This window comes from Gregarina niphandrodes, assembly GCF_000223845.1.
Source record: "Gregarina niphandrodes unplaced genomic scaffold scaffold00017, whole genome shotgun sequence".
In the NCBI taxonomy this organism is placed as follows: Eukaryota; Apicomplexa; class Conoidasida; order Eugregarinorida; family Gregarinidae; genus Gregarina; species Gregarina niphandrodes.
Genome location: NW_011645786.1, coordinates 134,481 through 158,546, shown reverse-complemented (window position 1 = coordinate 158,546; position 24,066 = coordinate 134,481). Strand labels below are relative to the sequence as shown.

The window sequence follows — 24,066 nt, the reverse complement described above, 5'->3', positions numbered from 1 at the left end:
GACTGGCGTATTAGGTCCAACGGATCGGTGCCTACCATATTGAGTCTACCAGGTCGGGTGTGTTGCATGACCCGGATTTAAATGAAACATAGCTACGCTGAGCAGTGTCGGATATTGGTCCAAAACGGGGGGTGTTTACTGAAACAAGCCGAATGGGTTGAGCCTGAATTTGAACGTCACAAATGGACTACAGTAAGTTTATTGGTACGTGTTGATCACTACCAACCACCACAAGTGGGTAATCACATGAATGGACAACCACGGATAAGCGGGTAACATGTCGTTTTGAAATGTAGCGCGTGACGCTGTTGTTGGCAAGTGCAAGTAATCTTTCGAGATGTCACCGTAAGATTCTTGTGATAATTACTATCTTCTTCTTTGCACAGCAATAACTGAAGAAGACGGAGATCTGTTTCTGGCGTTGGAGGCGTGCGCGGAGAGACTCGCGGGCGAGTATCAATGGAGACACTTCCTTGCGGACGAGGTAGGCCCGTTACCGGATGCGAGCGTTAAACCCTGTTGTTCATCCGGCAGCGCGGATGATTGCGGCGCGATGAGTACTGCGACATCCTCCACGCTGACAAGTCAGAACGAAGTTCCTGCTCAGATGGCCTCCGTTCCTGATGAGATCGACACCATTCCCGCTGAAATAGCCACAATTCCCGATGAGTGGGACAAAATCAGCGATGAGGTTGACAATATCTTCGACGAGGAGGAGGAGGAGGAGGACACAATCTCCAATGGGGAGCACACAATCTCCGATGAGGAGAAGTCTGGTTCACCGCCACGACTATTTAGGTGCCTGTGCTGGTCCGTCGCGCTTTTTATGGACTGCCGAATGCTCCACCGGATCATGTATCAGATGATCAATGGGCCGTACGACCCATTGGACACTAGGTACGCACCGAACCCCTTCATCAACCAGACGGAAAGTTCTGGTTGCCGTGAGCCAATTTGGCACCAGAACATGCCGACTGTCGGGCTCGACCATCGCTGTCTGGACCCCGTTGTCGAGTTCCGTCAGCTTGACTCGTACTCAGTTGATGGAATGCAGACCACCAGCGGGTCCAACAGGTGGCCAGATACCGATGACAGCTGGTTGCATAAGGACGACAGGTGGCCAGAGACCAACAGTCGGCCAGCAGTTTCGGACGGTCATATATCCCGCCCTTGGACGTGTAACCCCCATCTACCCGTCTCACTTCTCGACCCGGAATCCCGGCAGTTGGCGCCCGTCCATTCTGTGTGCAGAATTGACTGGTGCCAAGCGGGGTGGTGGTGCCGAACTGAGTGGACTGGCCTTGGGGATGATGAGCTCGCGGTTACGGCAGTGCTGGATGTTTCAGAACCGCTTGGTGACAGTGAAACCGAGGAGGCTGAGGCTCTGGACCCCCCAGTTGCGGAAGGACTTAGAGCCGCTGACGACGATCGCCGACACGTGGCAGGACCGCTGGACGAGGACCTGGACATCGCCGGACCGCCTTCGCTGACTGGAGTACCAGACCCAAGTGGAGGGCCCAAGTCGAGGTCAGAACCAACGTCAGAGTCGGAGCCTGGCGAGGTGGCATGTCGGGACCTGGCCGACCCATCTGTGATGGAGGAGCGTTCTATGGTCGAGGAGGGCTCTATGATCGAGGAGGGCTATGTGGCCGAAGACCAGGTGATGGGCTTTGAAGGGCCACCGGAGGAATACGGGGAGGATCAGGTGGAGCATGCAAAAGAAGGCATGGAGCTCATTGAGTACGAAGGCGGAATTCATGAGGACAATCTTCGGGAGAAGAGTTCTCACAAAAACGGGCTGGAAGGAGACGAACTTGTGGGCAACGAAACCAAGAGCAAGGGAACCGACGGACTTGAGGACAGTGATCCTGCTGAGAACGCATATGATGACTGGCCGGTACCGCAGGCGATTTTACCTCTTTGTGTGGAGGACCGGATTCCGATCGACCCACTTTATCTCCTGGAGGACCAAGGGGCAGTCTCGAAGGAAGCATCGTCGGAGGAAGCATCGTCGGAGAAAGCACCGTCGGAGAAAGCACCGTCGGAGGAAACATGGCCTCTTCTCGGTGAGGCATTGTTTCAGGACCCCGGTGAGGGACCGCAGCAGGACATGGGGCCGGAGATGGAAGGTGAGGGGTTGGGCGGATATCTTGAGGTAGCTACGCAGACCGGTCAACCTCAGGAGTCGGATCAGCGTGAAGACTCAGATGAGGAGTTGAACTTAGGAATGGCGGACCCGCTCCAGGCCGGGGATGCTACGCAGACCGGGGACGTCGTCGAGCTGATACATGTGGCCGCTCCTCTTGCTGAAGTGTATGGTGTTGATTGTTGTGGCGAAGTTGAAGCTTGTTCTGGTGAAGCTGGTGAAGGTGAGGAGATGGCTCAAGAGGCCCGTCCTCCCGAAGAGATCTTCGCGGCGGAAGTCGTGGAAACTCCAGCGTCGTGTCGCGGATCGGACCTCAGTACTTGTTCCGGCGACTGGCCCCGGGAAGGCCTGGGGTGGTTGGAATCTTGGTTGGAAGGGTGGGTGGAGTTAGCGCGAACGGCTAAGGGCGCGGGGGCTCAGTCCTCAGAGCCAGACTTGGGTGCGTTGGGTGTTGTAGCGAGTCTCTTGTACGTGGTCGCCGGCGCCGTTTGGCCGTCGATAGGTCCTCTAACGTTTTTCAGCTAATGGCGGAAAGCAGAAGGGCGATTATTTTCGGATTCAGGGAATTGCCCAAGAGCTGGTACTTCTTAACTGTCCTCAAGCCTTCCGGCCACACCAATGGCTCAGTCCCTTCCGGCCACGATGGCTCTCTTCCGCCGGTCACTTCTCTACCACCGGCCACTTCTCTGCCGCCAGTCGCTCCTCCACGACAGCAACCAGATTTCACAGAAGCCGTATGGTATCCCATAAGGCGTGCTACTTCATTTGGTGAAAAGAAACGGAGCCGTCCGTTATCCCAGAGAATGCTGCCGGTCCCCCGGACGTATCTACCGTACGCTTTGGTGAAGCAGACGGTGTAATGCCGAGGGACGGGCACGATAACTGTCTGTGCCGGTTGCTTGGGAGAGCCAGGCAGAGTCGCCGGGTGATCCAGAGGCAACACAACGGGCGCAGGCCGCACTAGACATTTCATATCATTCGGCAGCTCCTGCAGTTCATTGGGATGCTTGTTGATATAGATGTCTGCCGCTTCCAGCCCGTTCAGAAGAGCAACGGGGATAGTGGTGGTGTTTTCGGAAGAAGAGATGGCTCCCTCAAGGGGGTTGCACAAGTATTGGTTGGGTGGGTCGAGTAGAGCCTCGACCGGGGTTAGGAACTTGGCCCTGATGGATGGCCAGTCGAGGTTGAGAGGTCGCGCGTCGAGTCGTGCGACGGCGTAGAACCGCTTACGGTTATTGGGGACCCCGCTGTCCAGCGTAGAGACGACTAGTGTTTGGGTTTGGTAGCCTGCCCGTCTGAGGGCTGGTAAGCACAGGTCGTTCCAGGTTTGGCTGCCGAGGAAGGGCGGGACGTTCTCGATAACTATTGTTTTGGGCTTGTTAGTTAGAGCTTCTAAGACCTGCATGAGGTGCTTCAGAGGCTGCGTGCGCGCATCCTCGAGGTCGCGCTGGTTCCCTTGTCGACTGTATGGCTGACAGGGCGGTGACATGCACCAGATGTCGCACGCGTTTGCTTCGAACCACGATTTGGGCATACTCGTAATGTCTTTGGCCAAAACACAAGAGAACAAGGGAGAACGGTCTGCGTTATGTCTGTATACCGCGTTAGCCACTGGGTTTATTTCCACTGCCAAGTGGTGAGCTCGAATTCCTGCATAACTGAAGCCATAGCGGTACCCCCCGATACCGGAAAACAATTCCAAGACCGTTTTCGCATCGCGGCCCGCGGCTTCGCACGCCGCAACCGATTCCCAAAACTGGACAAGAGTCCCACACGTCGGCATTGCCTCTCTCTCTCTCCACAATTTTTATGGGAGTCGAAGCGGGCCACGAACGCGGGGGGCAAGCAATTCAGAGGCTGTATGTCACAAAGCGCAAGACCAAGGAACTCAGAGAGCTACTGGCAACATGCGAGAAACTTGTCAGGTACGTTGGCGGGGCAGGCATTCAAAAATGGACATAGTAAGTAGTGTGACGGTAGAATGGTCTATCTTCAGGTTGAATATGAGTGAGCTTTACGAGCGCAATCAGTGGAAGAATATGTACAGCGACAAAATGGGGTATTGTACCAATTCGAAGTTGAAGGAGTTGCAGCAGCCCGGGATTCTTTACTTTGTTAGAAACAACGAACCCGCTGGACAGGAGGACGTGGCCGGGTTCCTCAAGCTTGACCTGGCCGATGACGCTTTCGTAATGGAGTTACAGGTGCAGCCATGCGCCCAGTCGCGGGGCATTGGTTCACAACTTCTGAAATCCGCTTTTAATGACGTTCAGGCAGCCGGATACAAAGCTCTAAATTTGTGTGTACAAAGAGGTAAGCAAGCCAGCACAAAGCCAGCATGCTGATGGCCCGGATTCCTCTAGCTTCCTATTGGTCGCCAGGGCGGGTCATTTCTCAGACAACGTACGTCTCTCCGATCTCATGTAGGTAATGACAGGGCGCTGAACTTCTACACAAACAAAATGGGGTTTAAGATAACTGACGAATTTCCAAGTTATTATCTCCTCTCTCATGACATCAATTAGCGTTGCTCGTGCAGTCAATGACCAGAGACACAGGAGGCCGCATGTCCTCCACTGTCCTTTGCTTACATTAACGCCAGTCAAACCCTACAGTCAGCCAACTAGCTTCTACACAGGGGCTCATTCGCGTAGAACATGAGAGATTGAAAGCTGATTCGGGTAAGTTGATTTGGAATGGACCCGCGAACAATCACGGGCTTGTAAGGCCGAATTTTTTATATTATGTAGATGGAATACCGATTCAGGAAAAGGCGGTTGTTCTCAGTCGTAGCAGTCTCCCTTCTTCATTTCTCGATCTTACTGGCCCTGGGTTGGGCGAGTCAAACTCTGAGGCGAATCAATGTCCTGTCAACTACATTTTGGTTCAGCGCCCTCTCAACGGTGATCTGTTACTATAAATGTTGCTTTATGGACCCGTAAGCTGAAGTACTGATTTGCGCACGCGTGTGCGCAAAATGTTTGGACACGTGTTTGCACAAATCCTAGCGTCATATCCGATCTTTCTTTAGAGGGTTCCAGATAACATGCGTATCGTCATATATTCCAGGGCGGATTCAAGATCACATTGCTGACATTAAAGCCCGGGCCGCTGAGGAATTAGCTATATCGAGGCAGCAATGGCGGAATGGGAGCTGTAGCGGATTCAGAGAGGCTGCCAGGACCCCAGCGGACGACTTGATTCAGCAGGTTATGCATCCAGACAGTGACGATGACAACGAAGATGGCATCCCGTCGTATGTCTGTGAAAAAACGCAAGATAACCGGGCGGAAGAGAATGCAGCTGAGGAGAACGGAACAGAGGAAAACAAAGCCGAAGAAAATCATGTGGTTATCGACTTTGGGTCAGAGGAGACTGCGGCAGGGCTGACTGCCAGGTCTTTGGATTCTGTTGCGTTCACAAATGGGTCATTAGAAATTGAAAATAAAAGCAACAACCCTGGCCTCCGCTCAAACGATCGTCCCAGCCAACGTTCCAACGATCATTCCAATGATCGTTCCAACGAACGTACCGGTGACATACGCCCTAGCGACTCTCGTGGAAGTGGCAACGCTCCCGGTATCGTACGCAAGGATGCAGAGAGCTTACCGAACGTAGGGGGTTGGAAAGCATCCAGTAGATTGATCTTCTGGAATGGATATCTGACGTGTCGTCGGAAGCTCATGCTCTGCGTCTATGGTTTAGTGTACATGCTGGGCAGTATGTGGAAGAATGTGATGTTCCTGACCAATGTGCTCGGCGTCGTTTTCACAGGCACGATCGATCCGAGAACGGGGCGCATGCCCTCTGAAGAGAAGCGACTGGAGGATATTCTGTCGGCCGGGGTGGCATGCTTGTATCAACGCGGGGAGAAATTGTGGTACTGCGACAAGTGCGATATTTTCCGGCCTCTGCGGTCTAAACACTGCAACGACTGCGGCTACTGTGTTCGTACATATGACCATCACTGTCCCTGGATCGGTGTATGCGTGGGCGAGCGAAACAAAGGCTGGTTCTGCTTCTTCTTGGTGCTACAGTCCGTCGAGCTGGCTTACGCAATTGTGATGTCTGTCTTTGCGACGATTGTGGATTCGGACTGGCTTGAAAGGAGAAACCCCACTCTCGACGAGTAAGCCTCCCCCCTTCCGCCCTTGTAACCGTCCCACCCTTATAAGGACTGGCTGGCTTCTCACCGATGCTTCTCGCTGCAGTATTTTGCCACATGTTTATCTGATGTTCATGATGGTGATAATGTTCAGCTTGGTCATCATGACCGCATCGCTGATGGTGTTTCACGTCATTTTGATTTTGGCCAACGTCACCACCTGGGAAATGACGAGCTGGAAGCGGATCAGCTACCTCAAGCGTCGCGATCGGTCGAGGGGAAGCCCTTTCGGCACGAGTAGTCTCAAGGAAAACGTGAGCTTGGCGCTGCAGGTCCCGGCCCCCCTTATTGGACGGTGGGATCCCAGCAAGCTCACGCGGTTGGGTAAATACGTAGTAGGCTTTAACGACGAGCTGTTTTGGCTTCCCGCTGACCCAGGTAAGGTTCCTGCCGCCCCTCCACCCGCCCAACCCACCCAAATCCGATCAATCCTACTCATCTTCCGAACTGGTTCGTTCCGCGAGCCCATTGGTTCCCCGGCATATTCCCCCGATCCTGTTGGCTGTAGAAGGTACCGCGATACCCCCGAAGTTGTTGGCGAATGGCTGCTGCAACCTTTTTGAATTGTGCGCGTAAGGGCGCATTCAGTGTCTGGCAGCGCGGGAATTGGACTGGACCCGTGCGCGGTCCGGCCGCGGCGCGGTCCGGGTGGATTAATTCCGGCGAAAATTAATGAGTTAATGGAGGAGTCGAGTAAGCGGCGCCGGAAGGAGGAGGTGACTTGTCGCGTGTGTCTCAAGGCAGCGGCCCTGTATGTCTGTCCGCGATGCGAGACACGGAGTTGCTCGCTGGCCTGCAGTCGACAGCACAAGGCGACGGAGAACTGTTCCGGCCGGCGCGCGGTCGAGTTTGCCGCGCGTGGGGCTATGGATGCGGGCACTCTGATGAAGGACTTGAAGATCCTGACGGAGGCGAGCGAGGTGGTGGAGTCGGCGGCGCGGCTGGACGGGCAAATGGCGCTCAACCAGGTGTCTGCCATCCACCCAGACTCCGTGGCGCCGGTCTTGGAGGAGCGCGAAGCGCCGGCGGGTGACCGTGTCAAGCGGGAGGCCGAAGGGACGCCCGAAGAGGGGACGCCAGGTGAGGGAACGTGCGGCGAAAGGTGGTACCGGGACAAACCGTCGCGGGACAGAGCGGGGCGAGGGGATTTGCTCGCATTTGGGGGCGGCGTGAACAAGAATTGTCGCCAAGTCATCCAGGCTGCTGGCGTCTACTTTCGCCAAGGTCCCCAGTGCTCCGCACGGCGTCGACGAAACACAACATCGCTGAAAAAGAAACGGCTGCGTTGGCGCGTCGAGTGGACTGTTTATGCACCCACCGGTGGCGTCGTGCGTGAAGTCCAGGTTAAGGCGCAGTCGCCGCAATTCCTCATGCGCACTCAAGTCGTGCACGTGCTGCGGCAACTGCCCGACCTGGTCCGGGAAATGCTTAGCGGTGCGACCATGAGCGGGGCGGTCCTCGGTGGTGTGATCCCGAGTGGTGTGGCGGAGTCAGTTCCCACCACAACGTACGACGGCGCACTGGAGGACGACGCAGAGGAGGGCGCAGGGGAGGAAGACGCAGAGGAAGGCCACGCGGACGTTGTTCCTGACGAGGGGGCTGTTCCGGACACCAGCGCTGTTGCTGAGGACTCGCAGCCGCCGCTGGTTCAGGAAGTGTCTTCTGCCGTGGGTACGACGAGGTTGAAAGAACAAGAGGAACTGGACTTGGCCGAGGTGCCGCGAAGGGTGGAGACGGCTGCGGAAGGACCCGCGGCGGTGGAAGGACCCATGGCGGCGTCTCGGTTGCCTGGAGAGCTTGTGCGTTTGGCGAGCCTGTTCGACATTTTGCTTCTGGACGAGTCAGTGCCGAGCAACCAGCGAGGATATATAAGAATGGATCAGGAGGAGACGTTGGAGGCTTGTCTCCAAGGCGTCTTAATAACCGACGTAAGCCTTTTCCCTTCCCGCCCACGTACGCATCATTTTTCAGTTTCCTCGATTCCAGTTAGTGCCGAAGGACTTGTTGGCAAATCGGGCGAAGACAAAGCCCTATGACCTGGACATCGACGCGCTGCCTGCGTATGCATTGGGGGTTATAAACACGCGCTTGGACGTGCGTGCCAGCTTCAACGGGGCACCCGTGTACGAGCGGCATTATGCCGCCGCCGCGGTCTCTCCTTGAACGCATCTTTTTTGATGAGAAATGACCAATGGAATAAGCGGTACTTCGTCCTCCTTTCCCTTAACTCGCCTCATCTGCTGGCCACATCCTGTGTGCTTGTAGAGCCTTTGGATTTGGCACGACTCAGTCTAGGAGATAAAATTCATGTCAAGTGCCGCGGAGGGCGGAAGCTCGAAGGAATTCTACATGTAACCTAGTTGCTGCACAAAGAGTCGCTGCAGGGGAAGTTGGTGTGCGGTCGTGCACTGGAGGTGGAGCAAGGGTCTCACGGGCATGATGTGACGTCTTTTAGGCCTATGACCCGCACTTGAACCTAATCATAGGACCGGTTGCAGAGACCTTGGAGGAGCCTTATGTGGACGAGAAGACGGGAGCTCTTAAAACTCGCGCCACGACAAGGTTGATAGATGTTCTGTTTGTGCGAGGGGACGGCGTAATTCTGATTGCGCCTGTGCACTGTTAGCCGTCGTTGTATTTCGTGTGTGCAGGTAACTTGCGTACAGGTAGCTTCCTCGTGGTTGTTGGTTTGCTCGTCGAAGCCCTCAGTCGGTGGGTGTTACACGGCTGTCTGTGTAGGGTGCAGGTAGGTGCGGATTTTCTGGAAAAGAGAATGCAGGGTCAGAACAGCATGCGTGAGGGTCAGGGCAGCCTGGCAGAAGCCGGCCAGAAAAGCCTGCGAGAGGGTCAAGGCAGCCTGCCTGAAGCTGGCCAGAAAAGCCTGCGTGAGGGTCAGGGCAGCCTGCGAGAGGGTGAGCAGAACAATGTGAGTGAGGCGGGGTTTTTACAGGCGGTGAGTTCGGATCGCCAGAACAGTCTGAATCAGGATGCGGTACCGCATCGGCAGCAGAGTTTGACGAAGCCGGCGAGCACGATGCAGCGAGTGTCTAGTCTGGCCGGTGAGTTGGTACGTGCTGGTTCTGTTGTGGCACCGGGCCTAACGACGTTGGGAAGTACTGTCCCGGTGATGGGTGATGACGTGAATCGTGCAATTGATGCAGTGTACGAAGAAGACACGGCTTTGATGGCGACTGACCGTGGAGAGACGGAGTTGGCAAAGAGGGATGCGGCAGTTGGAGAGGCGTCTGTGGGACTTGGTGCAGAGAAGGGTAGCAAAAACCCTTTGCTGGCATTCAGTTTTGCGGACAAGTGGGACATACTGATGTTGGTCGTGGGCACATTGCTCTACATCGGGTTGGGCACATTACAGCCGATCATGACGACGTTCTTTGGATCGGGGATGACGGACGCGGGTATGGGCAAGACGGACGGTTTGGTTGATGCCTGTACCAAAATGGCTTATTTGGGTGTGGCTGCTTTCTTCGGAATGCTGTTTGCCACCATATGTTACGAAGTATCTGCGGAACGACAGGTCGCGAGGATCAAACGACAGTACATACAGTCTGCGTTGCGTCTGAACGTGGGGTTTTATGACACGGTGGACGTGGGCACTTTGGCTAGCGATGTGGAGACTTCATGTGTGCAGATCCGTAACGGTGTGGGCAACAAGACAGGGGAGATCTTCAAGAACCTCTCGCTCTTTGTCTCGGGCTACGTGGTCGCTCTAATGCATCACTGGAAGATGACTCTGATCATGACCTGCGCTGTACCTTTCTTGGCCGGTGCACTTTTTGTCATGGTCTTGTTTATCGGCAAGTCCGCTGCACGCTCTAAGGAGACGTATACTCTTGCCGGCAGCGTGGCCGAGGAGGCGATACCAGCAACCCGGACTGTGGCAGCTTTCGGACTGGAAGAGAACTTCATACAGAGGTTTGCAGAGCGTATCGATGTCTCTTTGGCCGAGGAGATCAAGGGGAGCACTGCAAAAGGAGCGGGAATTGGTGTTGTCTTCCTCATTATATTCAGTACCTTCGGCCTGGGATGGCTCTACGGCGGGAAGACCATCAAGGACAATATTCTCTCCGATGGCATACTCGGTTTGAGCAGCGCCGCTGACGTGGTGACGGCCTTTTTCTGTGTCCTCACAGCCGCCTTCTCACTGGGCTTCTTGGGACCTAGTATCTCGGCGCTGACGGCGGCCTCCAAGGCGGTAATTTCTGTCAAGGCGATCATCGAGAAAAAATCTGAAATCGACCCTTTGAGCGAAGATGGTCTCAAACCCGGCACCCCTATCCAAGGCGGAATCACATTCAACGAGGTCCGTTTCGCCTACCCCTCGCGGGCGGAGCGCGACATTTACCAAAGCGTTTCCTTCGACATCAAGCCGGGTGAGACGGTCGCCCTCGTGGGTCCTAGTGGCTGCGGTAAAAGTACTGTGATCCAGTTGATTGAACGCTTCTACGATGTCACCGGCGGCCAGATCAAGGTTGACGGCGTGCCCATCCAGGAGTACAACCTGGCCTGGCTTCGCAATCACATGGCGCTCGTCTCGCAGGAACCAAGACTTTTCTGCGACACAATCCGGAACAACATCCTCCAGGGCAAGCCAGACGCAACTGAGGAGGAGATGATTGCTGCAGCTAAGGCAGCAAATGCGCATGACTTCATCATGGGACTGGCTAATAACTATGACACTGACGTGGGTATAGGAGGCGGCTTATTATCGGGTGGACAGAAGCAGCGTGTGGCGATTGCACGCGCGATCTTGCGTGACCCGGCCATCATGATTTTGGATGAAGCCACCAGTGCGTTGGACAACCAGTCGGAGAAGATCGTGCAGGAGGCGTTGGATAAGTTACTGGAGAGCAAGCGGCGTACGACAATCTTGATAGCACACAGATTGACTACCATTCGCAACGCTAACAAAATTATTGTCATTGACAACGTGCAAGGGAAAGGTTCGGTGGTGATTGAACAAGGCTCACATGCCGAGTTGATGAAGATACCGAACGGCGTGTACAAGCAGCTAGTGGATGCTCAGAGCATGCAGCCGACTGAAGAGCGTACAGAAGCGCCGGTAGAATTGAATATGGGTCCGGCTGTTATGAGAAAGTTGGCGAAGACTCGGAGCAAGCAGAGTATGGAGCGGGAAGGCAGCATTGCGGTGCCAGTCCCGGCTGCGCAGGAAGGCCAACAGCAGCCGGAACAGCAGAATGCTCCGGTGAAAGAGAAAGGGCCCACATCCAAGTTGTGGTCGATGATGATTAGGCGCAGCTGGCACACGTTTTTGGTGACGGTATTTTGTGGCACATGCAACGGAGGCATGCAGCCATTGAACGGACTGCTGGTGTCGGCTTTTCTTACCAGTTTCCTAAGTTGGGATCCGTTGCTGGATAGCCGTGGCAATGCAAACCACTTGTGGAACGACAGTAAGAGGCTGGCGACCGTGTACATCTGTATCGGTTTGGGTATGGCCCTTACGATGTTCGGCGAGAATTATTTTTCGGACAGGAATGGGGCAAGCACCATCGCCACGCTTCGCAAACGCACGTTCGAAAACATCTTGTACCAAGATATGGAGTTCTTTGACAACCCTGCGTACAACACGGGTTTCTTGTCCTCTGTGTTATCTGCCGACTGCGAGATGGCTAAGACGATTACGGGCCAGAACTTCATGGTCACGTATCGTATGGTGATAACTCTGATTATTGGGATCATCATCGCGCTCTCGGCGAGCTGGAAAGTAGCGTTGGTGGTGGGTGGTATGTGGATGGTGATCATCCCGTTGTTCGTCGTGCAGGTACAGTTGACGAAGGGCACGAGCATCCAGATCGGGAAGACGGATGAGGTGGGGTCTCCAGCGTTCGTCTTCAACGAAGTGATGATGAACCTCAAGACGGTGGCGGCGTACAACCTGCAGCCGGCAATGAACAGTTCCTACCACAAGGCTGTCCAGCACTACTTGAACATCGGCATCCGGAACGGCTTCATTACCGGCGGCGGCACCGCCATATCCGAGTGTATGTCTTACTTCGCCTCTGCCGCCGCCTACCGCTATGGCGCCTATCTATTAGGCACCGGGGAGCTCTCCTTCAGCATGATGAGTCGCGCTGTCATGTCTATCATGTTTGCGGGCAACGGAGCTGGGCGTTCCGCTGGCTTCAGTTCGGACGCAAAACGCGCCCGGATCGCCGTCCAGAATGTTTTCACGGTTCTTGAGAGGCAGCCGAAGATGGACGTTCGATCTGACTACGGCGTTACTCCTGATTTTAAGAAGGACGTGGCTGTCGAACACGTCAAGTTCCGCTACCCCGGACGACCGACTGTGCCTGTGCTGAACGACGTTCACTTTACCATACCCGCAGGCAAAACTGTCGCTATGGTCGGGGAGTCTGGTAGTGGTAAGAGCACCATTATACAGTTCCTCGAACGCTTTTATGACATCGGCGCCAGCGACTACTTTGCGGAAATCGTTGAACTACACAACGAAGAACAAAAAATCGCTGCTAGAGAAAAGGGTACCACACCCGTGCTACTCGAGGAAGCCGACCAAATGTACAAAGGCCGGCTCCTAGTCGGGTCGGCCGACATCCAGGAAGTAAACTTAAAACAACTACGATCCCAAATTGGACTCGTCCAACAGGAACCTATTCTATTTGATCTAAGTGTCGCCGACAATATTCGCTACGGCAAGCTGGACGCGACCCAGCAAGAAATCGAGACTGCTGCACGGGCGGCCAACGCTCACGAATTCATTACCCGGCTGCCTGAAGGGTATGACACCGGTGTCGGTAAGGGCGGGAAGCTGCTCTCTGGAGGTCAAAAACAGAGAGTCGCCATCGCTCGAGCACTTGTGCGAAATCCTAACGTTCTCTTGCTCGATGAGGCAACCAGTGCTCTCGATCCCGAGAGTGAAGTCATTGTGCAAAAGGCGCTGGACGAGCTCCTGAAAACCTCCACCAGAACCACCCTCGTGATTGCGCATCGTCTCTCCACCATCCGGAACGCCGATCTCATCGTCGTCTTCAAACCGGAGGCCGGAGCGGGCAGCAAGATCGTCGAACAAGGCACTCACGATGAACTGATGCGCATACCCAACGGGGTCTATGCCAATTTGGTGAACATCGCCGCTCAGGCCGGCAAGGGCTAAACGACTGCGCTGGTCCCATATGCCGAAAGCGTAGGCGTCAACAGTGACACAAGACCTAGTATTTTTGAGGGCAACGAATCGACAGTTCTTTGGTAGTTGATAACGTCTTTGTTTGACAGACCCAGAAGTCGTGATCTAGCCCAGGAACCTGGTTGGCCTGGCCCCATACGCCACCTGACCCCATGACTTGACCGCCATACACGTCTAGTCTCTGGCCCCAAGACGGTGGCCGGCTCCACTAAAAAGGCGGGGCATGGGGTTCGTCTCCACGCCACCAGCGGGCCTGGTCGCCTGGGTTGGTTCTCTTCGCTCGACATGGCCCCCTCGAACTCTGAGCTCTGGTTGCTTTCCCTGGAATAAAAACGCGCTTTCACTACCAGCTGTAGGAGGGACTGTGGGAGAGGGAGCCGAGAGAAAGACCCAGAGGGGAAGGGGGGATTGTCTTACAAGGAGAAGGTATTTCAAACTCTGCTTAATGTTGGTCATGTCGAAGAGCGCCGCTCGGCGCATGATCTCATCAAACACGAAAGGCGTCACTCGTAGGATGTCGATACCCCTCTCGTGCGGCAGAACATCTCTACAAGAGCGCAAGATTAACGGGGGCAGTTTACGAAGCTCAGCGGGGATCCGGGGATGTTCGGGATGGGCAAACGCGCGCGTGTGCACACGCGTGTGCGGGAGCGAGTCTTACTTGACAAAGTAGTAGAGATGGCCCGTTGCGAGGCCCATGACGTTGATGAGGATGTTGTGGCCCATGAGCAGGTCCAGGAAGATGAGCGCGAAGGGGAACTGATAGGCTTGGACGCGGAACCCAAAGATGCGACATTCGGCGAAAGGTTCCCGGCGGCTCCAGTAGTAGATGATGGCCATGACCATGGCTGGAGCTAGAACCGGTCGTCCCGTGGGCCAGAACATGATGAGCGAGAGCGTGTCCAGAGACAAACTTTGGAATGCGAGGAAGCACAGATATGCGCCGGGCGATGTGTTGAACATCTCGTTCGTCTCTAACTTGGCGCTAAATGTAACCAAGAAGTACATATGCATTACCCAGCCGATGCTGAAGGTGCCCGCGAAGAAGTAATCAGAAATCAGTCGCCACGCCTGCGCCTTCCACACCACCTTGGTCCAATCGAGCATCACATGGTACGGACTCAACAAACTTAGAGAGCACAACAACGTCAGCAAAAACGAAACAGTGACCGAAAATCGCGTCAGCGGCGGCAACGACCGGTACCAGGCCTCCGGGGAACTTGTGTCTTCCATTCCAGTCGCCTACAGTCATGCCGATGTGTGTGCACCCCGGGGATGTATGTCATGGGGGGAAGACCTACGAGTTTCGGTTTTTGAGAAAAAGGTGGGCTGAAAGGGCAGCCGATTGACCTGTCGTAGAGGAGTGAAATGACCAAAAGAGGGCTAGGTCCAGGGTTTGAGGCTGGCAGTACGCGTGGGGCAAAGGCGAGAGGGGGAAAGGGGGGTTGGACGGCGAGGCAGAATTGGCAGCTGAGATGGTAGCGAGAGGACAAGGTGGTGATATGAAGTTTATGTCTGAAAAAGTTAGTTGGCAGTCACGGCTTTTTTGGCGGCGGCAGAGGCGAGTTTGGCCTTCTTCTTCTCCTCGATGTAATCGGCGAGAACCTTCTGGTACTCGGCGGCGGCTTGTTTGGAGGCGGCTCGTTGGTTGGCCATCGCGGTCTTCTTGGCCTTCTTGCGTTGAATGCGCTGGGCAGTCACGAGGCGCTGGATCTTGGGTGCCTTGGTCTTGCCTTCGCGGATGACGCGACGGACGACGAAGGGACGCACATCGTCACCCTTTTCGAGGCCGAACATCTTCCGAATCTTGCCGGCTCTCTTCGGTCCCAGACGACGGGGACGGACCTCGTCAGTCAGGTTCTCGATGACGTTGTCGCCCTTCTTCGCGATCGTCAGGTTCAATGCCGACAGGTCCGAAGCCACGATGCAACCGCGGACAGACTTCCTCCTCGCAGCGCCCTTTCTGCGCTCACGGAAGCAAGGCATGCCCTTCCTAAGCAAAAGCCGAACGCGATGGTTGGTAAGCACGCCCTGCATCATCGGGAAACCCTGTTTATCGTTACCGCCAGTAACTCTACAACCGAAACGATGGAACATGTACACAGTACACCTCTTCGCAAATGTGTGTGCACACGTTTGTGAGCACTGAAGGGACACATACGCTAGGCTCCCAGCACACACCAGTCAGCACACACACGCGGACTAGACCGTATCAAAATGGGTGGTATATCGTGCTTAGAACATACCTGAGGACATAGCCCTTCCACTGGTCGCCGAGAGTGTCGGCGGGGACTTCAGCGCCGATTCGCTTTTCGTAGAAAGGAAGCAGCAGCTTCTCGTCGTCAATGTCGACGGTGACCACTTTGCCGTGCTCAGGCGATGAGACGTTCAACTTCATTTAAGCAAGACCTCGCTGAGCAAAATTGTCCCCCAAAAAATTCCCCGAATCCTGTTACGTCTTCTTTTATATTGTTGCTATAAGCGGTTGATAGGGGGGTGCTCATTGGGGTGCCACGTGCTCGAGAGTGTCCCGCTATCTTCAATACCGCGTTGGTGCGTGACAGCCCGAGGATGCGGCACATTCTCGGTGCCTGAGCATCCAGCACATGTGACGCTAGGCATCGCGAGTGCGGTGGCATCGCGAGTGCGGTGGGCATCACGAGAGGAGGTCCTGTCTTGGTTTAGGAAGGTTTGGCGGGAGTAGGTGGGGTTGGGTCCTTTTATGAAATCTGGGTGACAAGTAAAAACACATGGTTGCGGCCGAGGAAGGGATTGATGCCATTCAGTTACTCAGAGGTGCTAAGTTGCTCTTTCAGGGCGCTGAATCAGTAAGAGAGCAGTCCATGAGTAACCGTCAATAGAAAGCCTACATAGGTGAGTTCCTGGGGCAGCGCGTGTTGCTGAAGGAACGTTTCAGGAAAAGGTACAGGCACCAGGACCTGGACGCGGAGCTGCGGAAGTTGCGAACGCGGAGCGAGTGTCGCAACATCATAAAGGCACGGAACTGCGGTGTATCGGTGCCATACATCTTGGCAGTGCGACCAGAGCACGGACTTATATGCATGGAGTACATAGCGGGACTCTCGGTGGCTGATTACCTCAACGGGACGGGCAACGTGTCTGAGCCCAGCTTACCTGAAGCCAGTAAGCCTGAAGCCAGTAAGCCTGAAGAAGCTTGTAAGCGTCAGGTTTCCCTGGAGCAGGTCCGTGCAATTGGGCGTTGTGCGGGTAAGACCATATGCAAATTGCACGACGCCGGCATCATTCACGGCGACCTCACGACCAGCAACATGATGCTCCGCACGACCACTGCCGACTGCTTGGAATTGGACCAGTTGGAGTTGGTCTTGATTGACTTGGGTCTTTCTCACTGTAGTACTAGCTCGGAAGACCGCGCTGTAGACCTCCACGTGTTCACCAGAGCCATTCGTTCCAATCACTGCTCAATCGCAGACCAGCTCGTAAGCCCAAAACACGCACGCCCGTGTGCGGCCTAGTCACCATGCAGCTGCTCCTTGGTAGATTGCCGGCGTCCTGGACGGCTACGAAGAATCAAGTAAGGAAGGTGCCAAGACGTGCCAGCAACTCCAAGTTGTCGAGAAACGGGGTCGCAAGCGGTTGTGAGTCGCCATTTATGACGGCCGGGCTTGACCAGAATTGCTTAATGGGAGAGACTCCCGTAAGAGGGATAACCGTGCAGCTAAAAACAATCTTGTCCCAGGTTGGATGCAAACCATGGCACAGTGTGTAAGCTGCAACGCAATGCCAAAAAACACTTTTCTTTTATGGTCTCAACTCCGCTGCGTAGCGGCAGCAGGCCAATCCCGCGAACTCGACCATCTTTCTCGACATATCGAAAGCACTGGCGATGCACTTGGTTATTGTCCTCGTGATGGACGCCAGTAACTGTGCACCACGGGAGTGGCATCAGCGATTCTGTTTCTCTTTCTAAATAACAGTCAGGGTGGCTCGACATTCGGCCCGACATTACTGTGTGTCCTCATGATGAATGCCGATTGTCCGGTCTCTCTGGTCCTCCACGTACTGTTGCGTGAGCCAGCGATGCAGCGGTCCTTGCCCACCGCGAACCTCCGTACCGGGTCCTTGTGCGCCCGGACCGTCCTGCCAGGGGCGTCGCACCTCTCGGTGCTGACCTGCGTTCCCGTAACCTCCCTAACCCTCATGGGTAAAGACCACCTCGCCGGGGCCCACGTGGGGCTATCGGTTCCCCTCGTTGGAAGTGCGCGAACAACGGTACACGTTTTTAGAGCGCCTCGTACGGGCTTACCCCAGAACTGATGTGAGGCGTCGTGTTGTGAGCCCTGACAACCGCAGCGAGCCCTGACAACCGCAGCTACTATGTGTGATAGATTCCTTTGCCCCTCCTGCCACAGCGCGCAGAGCCCGGATCAGAGCGCTTAGTGAGAAGCTTCGTTTATGCCATTCCCCTGCGGTCCGTATGTGGCTGTTGTCAGGCGCTGCGACCCTAACCATTTGGTCACTACACCGTGAAATACTCCTTTGAAACTCGTCCCGTAGTCTGTAAGTACGATGCGTGGAATCCCGAAAGGCACCACCCAGCCTCGATAGAATATCTTGACCGTCTGCCGTGCTGCCACTAGGCTTGTGATCCACGCCCCCAGATACCGCGTGGCGTGACCCATCACCAGTATCCACCAGTTCTGACCGCCGAGATTTAGAGGTCCAACGTGGTCCAGCGACACCAAATCCAAAGCAACAGCATCAAGGTTGCCTCCCGGCACGGGATGGGTAATCGGAGCCCGACGGCATACGCGTGCACACACTAGGCAGTCCTTAACCGCTTGCGCTACATCAAAGGGGGACGTGAGGTGCCTCTGGAGTTTGCGTCGAAGAAGTTTACCGCTGCCGAATGCAAGGATACACGTGAAAGGAAGCTCTTTGCTTTCAAGTGGGCTATAGACAAGTGGGCGGACTACGTCACTCTTGCTCATTTCACTATGAGGACTGGTCATGCTAATCTCCGCTACCTGACGGGTGTGGACAAAGGGAAGGTGTTTCGGTGGGCCTCGGCGCTCAGCCGGTTCGACTTCACCCTCGAGTTCGTGTCCGGAGAGAGAAACTGCATGGCGGACTGCTTGTCGGCAGGAACGCGGACGATGACGCGCTTGTGGAATAGATGGCGCCTGGGGGCGCGGTGGTTGCACATGTGGGGGCACTGCTTCACACGAACCGGCTGACGGAGGGAGACTTGATGGCGGCGTACAACTCAATGCCCCCGGAGGGGATAGTAGGGATTCGGAAGGGCGGTAAGTGGTGGCGATATACGGCCTGTGGGAAGGTGTATGTGCCGGAGTCACTGCGCACCAGAGTTATCGTGTTGTTTCACTCTGGGTCGAGCGGTTCAAGACGAGGAAACGAGTGATGAGCCTATTCTACTGGCCGGGCTTGACTGCGGTGGCTCTGCTTCGGAACTGCGCCAATCCCCAACTCCGACGCATCCGTCTCAATGGTATAGGGCTGGCCAGGCTCTGATGTGTGGAGTAAAGCCGCCTCGACTACCGCCTCCTTCAGCGCCTTGAACGTATCAGCTGGTCTAGGACAATATCGTCAATGTAACAGAGCGTGCTACTGTCCAGCACCTTCTCGAAAGACGCGCCCATAGCGCGCTGAAACTCGGCCGGTGAGTTCTTGATCCCGAAAGGTGTCACATTAAACTCAAAAAGCCCAAATGGCGTGACGAACGCAGTAAGATGCTTACTCTCCTCAGCGATGGGTACATTCCAGAAACCCGACGACATGTCAAGCGGGCAGTAAATATGATGCCCGCCGCAGTCCTTAAGTGATCCCAAATAATCGGAATTGGATAGGAGTCCGCAACCATTGACTTGTTACCCCGCCGCTCTCCCATCTTCTTCTTGGTGAGGTGCGGTGCTGCGGCCCACTCGGTCTTGGACAGCCGGATTAACCCCAGCTCCGACTGCTTCCTCACCTGCACCTCCGGCTCTCTCCGTAGCTCTGGTTCCAGGTGCCTCATCCTTGCCTTGTAGGGCCGCCCTCTCACAGTGAACCGAGCCTCGTACCGAGCCTGCGCCACCTTAGGCGACTCCCACGCGACTCTATAGCTCACCAGCAAGCTCCACAACTTCTTGCGCAGCGTACCACCCATGTGCCTCGTCTCTTTCTCAAAGAGACACTTCTGTTTGTCGACGTTGCGTTCTACAGCTTCCTCTAGCTTCGGGCTTTCGTTATACTATCCGGCTAGCCTCAATCCGTCCATTTCTCCGCGCTTGGCAGCCAGGATTAACGCCGACGAAACGCACTGCCTTCTTCCGGCCATTGATCTCAACCTCCCGGGCTCCGTCACCGGCAGGCGATCCGTACCAATCACCGTAACTATCTCCTCAGTCACCGGTGACAACGCGACCTCTGCCTTCTCACAGTCATCCCTTCTCAAAATACTCAAACCTGTATCCTTGTAAAATTCCAACTCGACCCCCTTGACGATTGCCTTCAACAAAAATCCGAGCTCATTCCCTTGGCCAACGCATTCACCGACGGCCCAACATCGCCGTCGTCCCCAACCACGGCCGCTCGTCCATTCGACTGCACAGGTCCGGAGGCCGACGTGTCCGCGCCTGCTGCGCCTCAACCTGCATCACATCGTCGCCTCGCTTCTGTCTCCGTCGATCGTCTGCCTGAGTCCCCTTGTTAATAAACCTCTGCGCCGCACGCAGGTAGTCGCGCCTCGATCGGTCACCTCTCACTTGGAACGTCGTCCGTCCCCTACTCAGCTCCACGAACGCCCTCATAGGAGCGTCCTGGTCAGTGAGATAGGTCCGATCACACACAACGCTCCTGTGATCTTTCCGACCACAATTGAAAAATACTTGTCGTCCTGGCTCGGACAAGCTTTCTTCTGGTGGCCACTACGGCGACAACCCCCACATCTCCTCGCACCGTCATTACCAATACCGAAACGACTCCGAACCGCGTCCGACCGCTCCGCAGGCCATGTCATGGCTGCCAACACAGGGGGGCTCCACGCTCGCTTAATGGCGACAACTTCCGTAACGCCTCGAGAACTGAAGTCCTGGTGAAGAACTTCAGCGCCATACGGAAAGCCTTCGCCCAACCATCGTCAGGTTACCGGCTCACTCGACATCACCACCACCCAATATTGTCTTTGCCTGATGTTCTTTCTGGTTTTCGAATCTCGCTCACCCAGAGGCAACTTTTTCTGATCATCACTGTAGCGTGTTCGTCGTATGTGTGAGAACGAATTGGATAAAGTTAGCGTGCTGAGTCAAGGTCACATTTCAGCCCTCCCGTCTCAAACTCGGCTGCTCGGGATGTGTGGGCAGGAGAGAGCGAAGGAGAAAGGGAACGCCGTCAGCGTCCTTGTACCTGACCACATCCACTGACCCATGAATTGCGCCGTTTCTCGCCAGCCAAAATACGCGCTGCGAAGTCTGTGGGCACCCTAAGAATCCGTCCCCGCCCTCACAAACCCAGAGTGGTGCTGTTCCACCCATCTCCTAACCTGTCCCCAGTACCCCACGGGGCAACGCGGAGCTGCAGTCAGCGTCCGAAACGCAGCCCCCCAAAACGCCACCGTTCTTGGTGGCGCATCTGCTGATGGACTGGTCGCGGCTCAATGGACCGATGGCCTTAACTATGAATCTGCAGCACATGTTGATCCCAATCAGCTAACGTTACGAGGGAATATGTCTTGCCTGTCCCAGAAAGTCCGCTCTACGATCTGGCACGCAGAGTTCAGAAGGATGGAAGGCCGTCATCAACAACTCCCTCGCAGTTCAAAAGAAGAAAGCACCGTCGTGAGCGACTCGTTCACTTTCGAGACGATATCGAGGTTCTGTCGTGGGGTCGTCGCAGCCTGTGGCCGTGTTCTGGGGCCGTCGTCATGGCCGTGATCGGCCGCTAAGACTGTCAACAGCGCTCATTGCAGCAACGCCCACACCACCCTAGGAACACACTACCCGAGCTACATCTACAAACCGTACTGGTTACTCCGGATGGGCCTGCTTCAAGTTTTGGGGCTTATCTAGAAAGAAGCAGTCTACATGCCGGTCAGCTTTCGGCCCGAAGGCGGCGCGAGGCAGCATGGCGAGCGAAGTGAGACCTGGACCGCCAGAGTCCTCACTGGGCCGCCAGAGCCCAGAGCTCTTTCTCACAGTCCAGATGGTCCGCCGAAGTCCTCACTGGGCCAATGCCCCGTACGACGCGAAAGAGCTCAAAGTTGTCTGGAATTAGTCCCGAAGCTCCGTCCTATCTTCGAAAAACACAGGCGCTATCATTCGGCAGCTGCCCGTGGACATTGACGGTCACACCGCGACCTCCAGTCCGGTCCTGTAAGCAAAGCACAGCACAGGTATTCCCCTCGTCCGCGGAGGGCACGTCCTTCTTCCGTGAGTGAAGGGCACCTCCACTTCTTCCTCGAGTAGGGCTATCGTGAACAGGTTTGTCTCGCTTTCACGTGTAGGTCGGGGGACTGAGAACTTTGGCTGGCAAGAAGGCATACTTGGACGTCGGCCGCAAGTGGTTGAGCCAGGAGTCCCAGGTAAATATCGCTCCAGATTGAAGCATCGACGCTTCCGGCGACAGCTATGAAGACAGAGTATGGTAACCCCTGTGTTGGCTTACCGCTTCCAGGGTGGTCGTGGTGGGTCCTTTGAGCATGTCGAGAAGCTCGTTAGGTTCTTCACCTTGTTGGACGTACATGACTTCCAGTCGCTCGCCGGGGGCACACTCGAATTGCCGAACATTATTAAGGAACCTGGTGGTTGCGGACAGCAAGGCTGACCTTACCCCCATGGTAACTTCACTTCCTTCCCACACGTAGAACTGCAATGCGTTGCGTGACTCCCCTCCTACCCCGTGGATCCCTTGGGTGCCGCCTGGCTGTGGGTGCCGGTAGGTTGCTTACTCGTCTCGTCTTGGGTCGTAGAATGTACACGAACCGCGAATCTAGAAGAATTGGTGTGACGGTCCATTCTGACTTATTATTGTCTGCTCGTGAGCCTAATTCAACGACGACGGTGAAGGGCGCCTTCGGGTGATGCACGCCGGCACGATACAGCCGCATGGGTTCATCACGGGAAACGGATGGGGGTCGGGTATTGCAAAGGATCTTCTGTAGTTTGATGAGGCTGACGGTGAAGCCGGTGTTGGGGGCGCAACTCGGTCGGCATTCCTTGACTCGCTCGAGACTCTGTCGGAAGTCCCAGCCTTCCTTCCACATGAGAAACGCGATGACGTAGGTGGCCGACCGCGAGACACCCTCTCGACAGTGCACCAACACCTTTCCGCCGTTCATAATTGCCGTATTGATGAAGCAGATTCCGTCGAACAAAACGGATTCCAGTGAGACGGAAAGTAACCGACTGTCCTGGATAACCACCATGCAATACTCGAATTCATTAGGAAAGTAATTATTGCATTCTTCGCCAGCAACGTTCAGAATATGAGTTATTCCTGATTGCTTTAGTAAAGGTAAATCTCTAGCTACATATTCTCCTCCAATAAACAGTTTGCCGTTCCAAACGACACTAAGGCGGTGCCGGTTCATCTCCACCAGTCTCGACACGGACTCGGGTCCACTAGAGAGACTATAGGAAGGACTCTAAAAGAAACAAGGTCCACCAAATAGCCAAGTAAACTAACGCAAATCGGGAGAGGTGATCACTTTACCCTCTTGCTGCTTCCACTTGTTTCCTCTGGTCGAGATTGACCTATTGCACCTATATTCAGGGCCGGGATGCCCTTTATTCGGGGAATGGTCTGCAAAGTACGCATTGCACACACGTGTGCTCCCTTACGTGGGCAGGCATTTTATTATATGAAAATGGTTAAAACCGCGGACTGGCGGCTCCCCTGCCCCTTCTAGGTACTTAGAGGAAGGCGGCAATGCAGGCGGCAGATGGTGGGCTAAAAGTATATTTTGTGTCAAGCACAACTAACTGTTGCAAACTTGCAGGCCAGAAAACGACATGGCAAGCTGGGACCAACGGCATCAGTCTATATGTTACTGATCGTTCTCCGGAGCGGCGGAGGGAGTGTCATCCTCTGCTGCCATTTTCTTCTGCATGTTGCGAATGACTTTTTGATGTTTTTCGATCGGAGGATTGCAACCTTTATAGCTGCGGCGATACTGAGCAGAGACTAATATTTTATCACAAGAGAAACTCTCCTTAAAAGACACAGGGAGTTGCTCCTCGGGAATGGCGTTGAATTCCTCCCGCGAAAGGCTGCACCATTCCGGCTCAACGAGAAATACGCGTGACCAGTTGTCAAGCTTCTTCTCCTCCTTGGCTTTCCCCGACTGCATAAACTTCAACTAAAACAACAACGTGATGCCCCCGCTATCCGCAACGTATCCCCCACCGAGTTATCTATCTCGAGCCACTTATCTTGTCTCATCCCACTCGTCTCATCCCACTCGTCTCATCCCACTCGACTCATCCCACTCGTGTTATCTCATCTCTGCTTTGTTCTTTGCTTTCACGTCGTGATACTTCGCTTACTCTGGTAACATTCGCAGATATGTTGGACATATTTCCTTGAGAAAAAAACACC

The 24,066-nt window shown here is 55.0% G+C and overlaps 11 protein-coding genes across 11 annotated transcripts; 6 read left to right on the top strand and 5 right to left on the bottom strand.

The window, feature by feature from the left end:
• Window positions 1-81: 81 nt before the first annotated feature.
• GNI_089440 (hypothetical protein) lies at window positions 82-2,671 on the top strand (the record flags this gene model as incomplete). The annotated part of the gene is made up of 2 exons (XM_011132492.1): window positions 82-208; window positions 387-2,671. The coding sequence occupies 2 exons, from the start codon at window positions 82-84 to the stop codon at window positions 2,669-2,671; spliced, it is 2,412 nt and encodes an 803-aa protein (XP_011130794.1).
• Window positions 2,664-3,929, bottom strand: GNI_089430 (DNA (cytosine-5-)-methyltransferase; the record flags this gene model as incomplete). Its single annotated transcript, XM_011132491.1, has 1 exon — window positions 2,664-3,929. One exon carries the CDS (start codon window positions 3,927-3,929, stop codon window positions 2,664-2,666), a length of 1,266 nt encoding a protein of 421 aa, XP_011130793.1.
• A 169-nt stretch (window positions 3,930-4,098) lies between these two features.
• Window positions 4,099-4,671, top strand: GNI_089420 (GNAT family acetyltransferase; the record flags this gene model as incomplete). The annotated part of the gene is made up of 2 exons (XM_011132490.1): window positions 4,099-4,459; window positions 4,574-4,671. 2 exons carry the CDS (start codon window positions 4,099-4,101, stop codon window positions 4,669-4,671), a joined length of 459 nt encoding a protein of 152 aa, XP_011130792.1.
• A 405-nt stretch (window positions 4,672-5,076) lies between these two features.
• GNI_089410 (DHHC palmitoyltransferase) lies at window positions 5,077-8,474 on the top strand (the record flags this gene model as incomplete). The annotated part of the gene is made up of 5 exons (XM_011132489.1): window positions 5,077-5,084; window positions 5,178-6,275; window positions 6,406-6,822; window positions 6,910-8,239; window positions 8,283-8,474. The coding sequence occupies 5 exons, from the start codon at window positions 5,077-5,079 to the stop codon at window positions 8,472-8,474; spliced, it is 3,045 nt and encodes a 1,014-aa protein (XP_011130791.1).
• Window positions 8,475-8,488: 14 nt separating this feature from the next.
• GNI_089400 (putative U6 snRNA-associated Sm-like protein LSm3) lies at window positions 8,489-8,937 on the top strand (the record flags this gene model as incomplete). The annotated part of the gene is made up of 2 exons (XM_011132488.1): window positions 8,489-8,662; window positions 8,767-8,937. 2 exons carry the CDS (start codon window positions 8,489-8,491, stop codon window positions 8,935-8,937), a joined length of 345 nt encoding a protein of 114 aa, XP_011130790.1.
• A 147-nt stretch (window positions 8,938-9,084) lies between these two features.
• Window positions 9,085-13,461, top strand: GNI_089390 (putative transporter ATP-binding cassette domain protein; the record flags this gene model as incomplete). Its single annotated transcript, XM_011132487.1, has 1 exon — window positions 9,085-13,461. One exon carries the CDS (start codon window positions 9,085-9,087, stop codon window positions 13,459-13,461), a length of 4,377 nt encoding a protein of 1,458 aa, XP_011130789.1.
• A 55-nt stretch (window positions 13,462-13,516) lies between these two features.
• Window positions 13,517-14,724, bottom strand: GNI_089380 (Der1-like family protein; the record flags this gene model as incomplete). The annotated part of the gene is made up of 3 exons (XM_011132486.1): window positions 13,517-13,699; window positions 13,909-14,038; window positions 14,153-14,724. The coding sequence occupies 3 exons, from the start codon at window positions 14,722-14,724 to the stop codon at window positions 13,517-13,519; spliced, it is 885 nt and encodes a 294-aa protein (XP_011130788.1).
• Window positions 14,725-15,015: 291 nt separating this feature from the next.
• On the bottom strand, window positions 15,016-15,889 carry GNI_089370 (40S ribosomal protein S6; the record flags this gene model as incomplete). The annotated part of the gene is made up of 2 exons (XM_011132485.1): window positions 15,016-15,565; window positions 15,738-15,889. 2 exons carry the CDS (start codon window positions 15,887-15,889, stop codon window positions 15,016-15,018), a joined length of 702 nt encoding a protein of 233 aa, XP_011130787.1.
• Window positions 15,890-16,241: 352 nt separating this feature from the next.
• On the top strand, window positions 16,242-17,115 carry GNI_089360 (protein kinase domain protein; the record flags this gene model as incomplete). The annotated part of the gene is made up of 3 exons (XM_011132484.1): window positions 16,242-16,319; window positions 16,353-16,952; window positions 17,014-17,115. The coding sequence occupies 3 exons, from the start codon at window positions 16,242-16,244 to the stop codon at window positions 17,113-17,115; spliced, it is 780 nt and encodes a 259-aa protein (XP_011130786.1).
• Window positions 17,116-21,963: 4,848 nt separating this feature from the next.
• On the bottom strand, window positions 21,964-23,286 carry GNI_089350 (putative dual specificity protein phosphatase; the record flags this gene model as incomplete). Its single annotated transcript, XM_011132483.1, has 4 exons — window positions 21,964-22,095; window positions 22,135-22,335; window positions 22,418-23,113; window positions 23,182-23,286. 4 exons carry the CDS (start codon window positions 23,284-23,286, stop codon window positions 21,964-21,966), a joined length of 1,134 nt encoding a protein of 377 aa, XP_011130785.1.
• A 229-nt stretch (window positions 23,287-23,515) lies between these two features.
• GNI_089340 (M-phase phosphoprotein 6) lies at window positions 23,516-24,044 on the bottom strand (the record flags this gene model as incomplete). Its single annotated transcript, XM_011132482.1, has 2 exons — window positions 23,516-23,827; window positions 24,015-24,044. The coding sequence occupies 2 exons, from the start codon at window positions 24,042-24,044 to the stop codon at window positions 23,516-23,518; spliced, it is 342 nt and encodes a 113-aa protein (XP_011130784.1).
• Window positions 24,045-24,066: the final 22 nt, after the last annotated feature.